General features: G+C 33.9%; 2 protein-coding genes across 4 annotated transcripts; one reads left to right on the top strand and one right to left on the bottom strand.

Annotated features, from left to right (window-relative positions):
* The first annotated feature begins 945 nt into the window (after positions 1-945).
* Positions 946-2,101, top strand: LOC130946793 (uncharacterized). Of its 3 annotated transcripts, none has more exons than XM_057875640.1 (2): positions 946-1,365; positions 1,500-2,101. In XM_057875640.1, the coding sequence occupies exons 1-2, from the start codon at positions 1,162-1,164 to the stop codon at positions 1,866-1,868; spliced, it is 573 nt and encodes a 190-aa protein (XP_057731623.1). In that variant the 5' UTR covers positions 946-1,161; the 3' UTR covers positions 1,869-2,101. The 3 variants fall into 3 exon arrangements, with proteins under 3 accessions (XP_057731623.1, XP_057731621.1, XP_057731622.1); XM_057875638.1 differs by having other exon boundaries at positions 946-1,401; positions 1,497-2,101; XM_057875639.1 differs by having other exon boundaries at positions 948-1,401.
* Positions 2,102-4,916: 2,815 nt separating this feature from the next.
* On the bottom strand, positions 4,917-7,661 carry LOC130946935 (G-type lectin S-receptor-like serine/threonine-protein kinase At2g19130). The gene has a single exon (XM_057875839.1). The coding sequence runs from the start codon at positions 7,493-7,495 to the stop codon at positions 4,979-4,981; it is 2,517 nt and encodes an 838-aa protein (XP_057731822.1). The 5' UTR covers positions 7,496-7,661; the 3' UTR covers positions 4,917-4,978.
* Positions 7,662-9,405: the final 1,744 nt, after the last annotated feature.

Genomic DNA, 9,405 nt, shown 5'->3' with positions numbered 1-9,405 from the left:
ATGTCTCATGTGCCATTTCGTTTGTACCTCCTAGGAAATGGCCCAATTCGTGGGTGCCCTACCTTAAATGCCAATTTCTTGGACGCTTGTCGCATAATGGCACCCTGGTCCAATTCGTGAGCACCTTGCTTAAGTTGGAGGCTAAACTCATTTCGTGGGTGGTGGCCGAAAAATGATGCTATGCATTTAGATAATAATTTTCATGGGTGCATATTTAGGAAAATAATGAATTTTCTTTATTTATTTCAATAAAAAAGCCGTTATTTCAATTTGTCAATTTCTATTTAGAGGGATATATTTTGTTAATAAAATTATTTAAAAATAAAAATATTTAGTAACAACAAATTATTAACCAAAAAACTACTAAAACTTATTATTTTTTATTTTTTTAATGTATCTTACCATAAATCAATTTAAATTAGTTTTTTTTTGTTTTTCTAGTATTACGGAAAATAAATCTCTTATCCATATATATACCTTTATGCGCACCTTGCATTAACTTCAGTAGGTACCTCCCCTCTCGGAGTTAGATAGGTTCATCTTTTATTATTTACACTTAACTTTTTATTTTGGGTAGTAGACTTTGCACTTAATCTTTTAAAATGGTGTATTTATCCATCACGGGTGGCCCCAAAGTTGCCTTTGCCTTTTTTTCTTTTTCCCTTTGCCCCCACTACACTTTTAAGTTTTAACTCACACTCACAAAGTTTGAAACTAATTAGTAGACTTTGATACACAGATATCATAAGATAAATACAGATATAATATCATCACCCTCTTCTTCTTTTTCTTTTTTTTATCTTTATCTCAGTGCTATCAAACTAAATATGTCTGCATATTTCTATATTTATATATTTCATTAAAGTCACACATGCATGCCAATTGCCAACCTTATAAGAGTTACGTTCTTAGTCTCAAGTGTTTGTACTTTGTTCACTTCACCAAATGAGACATAATTTGCAGGCCTTCTCACAGTTTTCATCTCCACAAAATGCCTCACATTAAATACAAAACCGTACCTCTTCCTCTTTCTTTTCGTCCTTCAATTCCTCCCCCCTTTTAATTATATATAACTCCATTTCTAACTCTTGTATGTAACCCTTGTCATCTCCATTATACTCTCTTACCTTCTAAGCTTGTCTTGCACAACAATAAATAAACATGAAGAAGAAAGGCTCAAAGAACAAGTTCTTTACCTGTATCCGCCCCGTTGTGGACATTGATTCCATGCTAGAGCCTAAAACTACCGTCGTCGATCGCTCGTCTAGTCGTCGTTTTTCGTGTATCCCTGCCGTTTCAGAGAAGCATGAAGAGGATTGGATTAATGTTACTCAGTCAAACCCTCCAAAACGAAAGCTTGCTAAGGTGATTAAAGCTGTGCTGCTCTTTGAAACACTATTGGTTAGTCTAAGCTCCTTAGATAATTTTCATTCCTACTATTCTTAATTAACAATAAAAAAATGCAGTTTATCTTGAATAATTGTTATATATCCTAGCAGAACAAAAGGGCTCAACACAAAAATCATTTTGGATCATCAAAGGGATGCTTTCCGGTTTACTCATCATCAAGTTCATCACCAAGTAGCTCTATGGACACCAAAACGAAGAAGGCTCTTGAATTGTGCTCCCCTGTATCAAAATCAAAGGACACATCCAAGCACGTTAATCCCAACAACAGAGATCATCAATTATTGGAGAGTTACAAAACGTTCCGGTGCATTATTGGAGTGTTGTTGTTTCTCATAAGCTTATCAATTACGATCATATGGGGCAAGTTCAAAGGCATAGTTTTGACATCAATATGGCTATACTTTATCTCTCTTTTGATAACATGCTTTAGAAGAAGGACCACTAAAATTATGGTTTAGGCCTTAGGGCTTCTCTTTTTCGTGCTTGTTGAGATTTCTTCACCGTGCTTCCTATAAAATAATAAAGGTTTCTTTAGGCATAAGGGGGGCACAATACAAAGAAACACAAGTTTCTTGCCTTAATATGTCTCTTTTCACTTTTCGGAAGTAGCTCACACTCCTGTTCATATTTATTTCCCCTGCTCCGATCCTTCTTCTACCTTTTCTCTTTGCCCCCATATATACATATCTAATTAATGCAAGTTATAAAATGTACTTGTTAGTTTTAGCTTTTACTTTTATTTATTACCATATCTGTTTAGTTTTTAGAATTAGTTTTTGTATATATACATCATTGAATTAACAAAAATACGTACACTAAAATTAGCTATTAAAATCAGTCACTAATTTGGTGACTAATTTTTGTGTACTCCTAGCATAGTCCTTGAATTAATATATATATATGTACAAAAAAGGCCTTAAAAAGTGATAACAATGGATAATAAACAAAAAGTGTAACCTCACTAGTCACTACTCACTTGTCATTCCTAGACATTGCAATGGAATAATGGCTCATGCCATAGCTAGGACTATTAGATATCATATGATAGTGTAGGAAAATGGAATAAAAATGATGATATATAGTGATATTAGAACTCTAATATCTGTATTTGAATTTTTGTGTGATTGAATTTTATTTTCCTGATCCTAGTAACTTGATGGCTATGCCATAAGAGCGTGGATTACCGAAGATTTTCATAAAAACAAACGAAGAAAAAAAAATAAAAAAATTAAAATACATGAATATAGACTGCAAAAAGGTAATCAGCAAGCATTAAATTCTAAATCACTTAATCCCCCCCCCCCCCCCCCCCCCCTTCCTTTTTTTTTTTTTTTTTTACTTTTCAGTTAAAACGGTTTGAGTCAATTCCCTTTCAATGCAGCACGGCAAACTATACGATCACGGGAGATATATAAACAGTCACAAAATTTAACACTAATACATCCCTTTTTCTCACAAGTTCAACGCAATATTCACGGGTAGTGCATAATAAGAAGATTCAATCTCTAGTTTTGACATAACAGATATAAAAATAAATAACAAATAACAACTAATGAGAAGATTATAGAAACTGTAATTCTTATTTATGTTGTATCGTATTAATATTTTAAAAAATTATTTGTCATAATGTTACTTCTCCTAAAAATTTAAGTTGTGTAAAAAAGTAACATAAATAAATAGTTATATCTCAATATACTTTCTCAAGTAAGAGTATCTTTTGAGTTTGTTTGATTTTTATATAAGTCTTCTCAAACATAAAGTTATAATTAATATCATATCATGAAACCATCCACTTCTTTCAAACGTTGAAGATGATAGAATGAAGTAATATGAATACATTAATAATGTTTCTATTTTTTCATGCCTAATAATAGAGCATTTTCTTTGTCCTTTATGCATGGTTGAATTCGTACTCTTGCATAGTTCCTTGCACATGAAGATGTTGGTTTTCCTTACGTGTGGGTAAGTGTATTGCAAAGAAGGAACTTTGCCATTCTAGGACCTGAAATCTGTGATACTGTTGATGTTGATCTTGATGTATTTGATGTTATACATGATTGAACATTTTTCCCCTTCTGTTTTTTTTTGGACACTGTCTCTTCCCCCTCTTGAACGTAAACTCTATATATATATATATATATATATATATATATATATATATATAACAAGTTTTTATAAAAATGTTGGTCCCATCCCTAAAGTTGGCTTTGATACATACTATGTTCAAATCAAAAGGAGAGGAGAAAATATGATAAAATTAAGGTAATACAAACTCATTCAAATCATATATTAATGCTATTATTAAACATTAATCAAATAAAAAAGAAAGAAAGTTTTAAGAACCAATATTATACACCCAATATTACAGTCAAAATTTAAAATAAGAAAAAAATATTTAAAATTCTTTTAAAAAAAATTCAAAACTCAATTTAAAAAATATCCAAGTTTAACAAAAACTCATTTTTAGTAAAATTTATATTAGATTTATTTGATAATATGGTATAATATTAGCCAAAATTAGTTATTATAATGTTGATTCCCTGGTTACTCAAAAAAAAAAAAAAAAAAAAAAAAAACCAGTTTCATCATTTCACTTTTTGTTTATATAAAAAAATGAAAAGATCAACTCACTAAAATCAGGGCGTGTCTCTAAACTTAATAAACACTTAGAAAAATACTTATGACTTGTATCTTTGTAAAATACATTCTAAATTTTTAGGTCATGTGTCAATTATTTTAAGTCGAATAATATGCTCAACTAATTACCAACTCTATTTTACTAAATTGGGCTAGGCCTAACGTATCCTCGTTAGAGAAAGAATCAACTATATGCCGTATTATTTTGAATTTTACATTCATATTGAAAGTTGCTGCTTGTTTGATATTTATTTACCAGCATATATAATCCATACTGTGACGCAATGCATTGCAGCAACACGCCAAAGATCTGAAATAGAAGGTTTGTGGGCGAAAAGAAACTTCCAAAGAAATAGTGCTTCTAATTTTTCTTTTTTAAAAAGAAAAGAAAAAGTTCTTACCCTGTTGTACTATGTTGCTTTTGGTAATACAAAAAGAAAAACAAAACTGAAATTGTCTATTCATATATAGTGCAGGCATTAGTGACATCAAAAGTGATGCATACATTTTTTTGGTGATTACCTAATGAAATATCAGATTTTTCCTTTTGCAGTTTGGCGTCATCTTTTGTTGTAGGCTTATTAATTAAAGAAGATGGTGTATTGTGACTTGTGACAACTACAACACGTTTAATTGACCTTATCCAATATACTTCTCTTTCGAATGCATGCGTGTTCTTCAGGGAACCATGCCCAAACATCGTTCATTTTCTTCGATGGATTCCATGTAATATATATGCATGAACTTCTACAAAGTCATCTTCAATTATTGTTGAACTGAAACATATTTTCAAGTAGTATCAGCTAATGCAACTTGTAATGTAAAGGGTTATGTCTATTGAATGAATATACAAGCTGCTAGCAATCATGGATAGAGAATATTATATTATTAAGACACAAACGTTACATTATTACAATTAATTTTCCACTAATTAATTTCCTCCTAAGGACTTGGAGCTTGCTGAAGAGATGTTACTTTTGGGTTGAGATGTTGTTGAGACAGTGGTGGTGCTCTTCACCTGTGAGCTCTGGTTGGAAGAGTTGGAATCGGTGAAGAAGACTATGTCCTCCTGGTTGTCTAGAAACACTTGAAGGGTTCTTGGAATGGGAGGCGAAGCGACATCCAAGATCCCTTCAAGTATCTGAACAACCTGAGCCATGGTTGGCCTATGAGATTCATCATCTTGGACACACCAAGAAGCTACTTTGATTATTCTAGTGACCTCTTCAACATCCGCATTCGCCTCCAACCTAGGGTCCAAGAGGCTAAGGACATTGCTGCCTTCAGTTACAAGAGTAGCAGCCCATGTAGGGAAGAACTTCACTCTGCCATCATCACAAGGCTCAGAGTTCCTCTTGCCGGATACAAACTCGAAAAGCATCATTCCGTAGCTGTAGACATCTGCTTTGGGGGTTATAGCCACCCCAGAGATCCATTCAGGGGCAAGGTAGCCTCTTGTTCCTCTCATTGTTGTAAGGACCCTGCTGAATTCTCTTCCAACAAGCTTTGCAAGGCCGAAATCTGCGACTTTGGGACAAAATTGAGCATCTAGAAGAATGTTCTCAGGCTTGACATCACAGTGTATGATGCAGTCTCTACAACTATCATGAAGATAAGTCAATCCCCTGGCCGTGCCAAGCGCGATTTGGTACCTCATTTTCCAGTCCATGATCTTGGAGTTGTTGTTCTGAAAGAGATGAAATTCTAAGGAGCCATTTGGCATGTAATCATAAACCAATAACTTTTTGGAGCCTTCGGAGCAGAAACCTCTTAACCGAACAAGATTAACATGTTGAACTGTCCCAATAGTACTAACTTCTGTTCTAAACTGCTTCTCTCCTTGGCTAATGCTCTCAAGCTTCTTCACTGCCACAACACTTGAATCACCCAAATAACCTTTGAACACAGAACCGAAACCCCCTCCTCCCAATTTCTCTGAGAAATTCTTGGTTGCGTTTTGTAGGTCTCTGTACCCAAATGCCACCAGTGAACCCTCCACTAGCTTTCCCTTCCCAACCATTCTCTTCCTTCGCCGAATCACCAAGAACAGAACAAGGCCGAGGAGAATCCCTATGGCAACAATACCTCCCACAATGCCACCAATAACTGGCACCTTGTTGCTCTTAGCATCATGAAACTCAGAAGCTGCAAGCTTTAGGTACAAGATTTGTCCACTGCTATCATCTGAAGATAGCTGCTGCAGATTCAAGAGATCTCCATTCCAAATTGAACATTGGCTACTTCCATATGCATAAGCAGTGCAGGAACAATTGTTCAAGCACGTTGATTCACATTCCTCTTTAGTTCCTGCCCCTACTTCTTCTGAATGTTTCGGTAATGCCATGTTTAGGATTGGTAGAAACCTGTCCTTTTCACCATTAGATGATTTTGAACTCTCACATTGCAAACTTGTTTTCCTGACACACCCTCCTGATTGATCCTGAAGATCCCAATCAGACTTTGATTTTGGCTCAAAACCTTGCAAGCAATTGCAGTATGGCATTGAGTTCTCGGTGCAGCTCCCGAAGGCACCACAGAAAGCATAAACCTGACACTGCGTTCTCGGCTGAGACCAAAACAAATTCCATTGCTGAATGCTATCCAGCCATGACAGTTGCTTGATCTGGCCCGAAACATCCATCACGAAGCGCGATATAATGGAAGAATTATAGACTGTATAGGTGAAATAGCTCTCGTTTTCGTTCGAAATGAAGCTGAAATTGTAGATGTAATTCAACCTCATCTCAGGGACCAAGCTGAAGATATGACCATTCCAAGGGCCACTCGTCCAATACTGTTCAGTCTTGTTCCAAAGAATAAGGTATGAAGTGCTCCCTTTAGGGTCCAATTCCAAAGAGAAGAGACCAGTTGCAGGATCTTCATTGTTCTTCCATGAAGTTAGATACTGAGGCTTCTTTGTTTTGTTATCAAGTTTGATTTTCCCTCCGGGAAGCCATGTATCAGTTGGGTGATCAAAACTCTGCCAAATGGCTTCTGATGATGATGATGCATTAGGCTTATTACTAATTATGAGGTTCCCATTATCGAGAAGAATAGATACTACTAGTGCAGAAGGTGAAGCAGGAGAGGTAGTTATGTTGGTTGACCAAACTTGAGTTTGAGACTCATCAAAGAGTACTAAGTTACCCTTTGAAATAGTGAAGTTGGCAGTGCTCTTATCAGATACAGGGTGGTCTCTATTGGCAACCCAAACAATTGTTTGTAGAGAGAGCTTCTTGTACCACATGCCTATGTAGTAGTTAGAGGAGTTACCTGGCTTGAAGAAACCGAGTTCGAAGATTCCACCTTTGGAGAGAAGGGTCTGGTCACCGGAGAGAGATTGAGTTGCGGAGATGGCGGTGAGTGGTGCAAGGGCAAGGGAAGGAGTCAATGAGAAGAAGCAGTAGTAGGAGAAGAAGGAGAAGGAGCAGAAGCATGGGTTCATCATGATGGTGGTGTCTCCAGGGAGGGTGGGAAGGAAGTGGAAAGTAGAAAGTGGAGAAGAGAAGAGAAGAAACAACGAAGCACGGAGCAAGTAGTAGTAATAAAATGGAACAACAGCGAGTGCTCTGGTGTTCCATCAAAGGAAAAAAAAGGACAAGTTGGCACTGCCTACTCACTGTTGTTCCCACAAAAGTTTGCGGAGATTTGTGGTCTGCCAAAAAGTCAAACGATATTATAGATTACCCCAATACCCGTTTTTCACTTATAATAAACAACCACCAAAAAGTCTCATGTCACTAAGCTCTAAGCACTCTTTCACATACAATCTGTAAACCAAAAATTATTACTATTATTACCTCTTCTTTAATTTGTTCATGGAATGGAATGGAAACTCCACTACTTTCAATTTGGAAAAAGTCTCATTCTCTCATCAGGAGTGCTAGCGTCCATAAAACATATAATTGGATATGATATCCTTTAATGTTGATGAAGACATTGGCGATGATCAGGTTGAGGTGTTGAGAGGTTAGTTGGGAAAAGACAAGGTGGTATTAATGCGTAGGGTAGGGTGATCTAAAACGTCCTACGTACATATAGTTTTCACTGGACAATGAAAATCGTAGGTTTGACCCTGGTGGGTTCCGCTTCATGTGACATCTTCTACCATCTTCAATGTTCTTCAAACCCAACCTCTTCACGTTATATATCTAGAGAATATACTCTCTAACTCTTGTCACAGTAGTGGTAGGATACTATATTTTGTAATTTGTAATTACTAATTAGTTATTATTATTTTTTAATAGTTTAAAATTATATTTAAAAGAGTCATTTAAATAAAAATATCTAAAATATTTTTTTAAAGATAGTTTTTGGTAATTAAAATCCAATACATATAATTAATTAAATAATATTATTTTTATTAAAATTATATAAAATAAATTGATTTTGCTAAAAAATATGATAAACTAAATTTTGAACCGATTTAAATTAATATTTGTTATAAAAAATAATTATAATATTTTTATTATAAAAAATAATTAAAATACTCTTATTATATATATATTGAGAACTCTAAATCTAACCATTTTTTTCTCTCTGTACCGTCATAGAGTTAAAATTTAGGTTCTTAAAATTTATATATATATATATATATATAAAGAGTATTTTAGTCATTTTTTATAATAGATATTATAATTATTTTTTATAAAAAAAATATTAATTTAGACTAGTTTAAGATCTAGTTCATTAATTTTATTGGCCAAATTGATTTGTCTGATCTAATTATTATAACAGAAATAATACAATTTAATTGATTATATATATTAAATTTTAATTATTAAATGTTAGCTAAATTTTAATAAAAGTGTTTACCCTAAAACTTTTTCAATTCACTTATATCCAATGCCATCTTATTTCATGCTTTTGATATAACTATCTTGCGTTATTCCTTGGCTTTATCATAAACATAAATTACTTTTAGGTTGTAAACATTTTTTTTCTTATTTTTGTCTTATATTTAAATTAATACTAGTCAATTTTTTTCCTTTTTACACTAAAAAGGTTAATAGCTTAACATTTGATAGAAGTATAAGTGAAAATAGAAAAAAAAAATATTGCATTCAATTCTTTTGGGCTCCGTTTGGTTAATGTCTATGTCTATCAGAGACATGGACACGGTGGTACGTGTACACCGTTTGTTTGCTGAGACATAAAATTTTAAAAGACACGGTTACACACAGATGCACATAAAAGACATGTATTCAGTGTATCTCTTTCAAGTTGTGACACTAAGACACAACCCATGAGACGCAGATTTTTCCAATTCTATCCCTAATTATTTTTTAAAATTCCAACCATTGTCCTTTATCTTTAACACTTGAGTTGTTTTAATTTGGAGATAAAATAGACTTTTGA

Source organism: Arachis stenosperma, chromosome 8 (genome assembly GCF_014773155.1).
Source record: "Arachis stenosperma cultivar V10309 chromosome 8, arast.V10309.gnm1.PFL2, whole genome shotgun sequence".
Classification (NCBI taxonomy): domain Eukaryota; kingdom Viridiplantae; phylum Streptophyta; class Magnoliopsida; order Fabales; family Fabaceae; genus Arachis; species Arachis stenosperma.
Note: the sequence above shows the minus strand (reverse complement) of the source record. Positions and strands in the feature narration are given on the sequence as shown.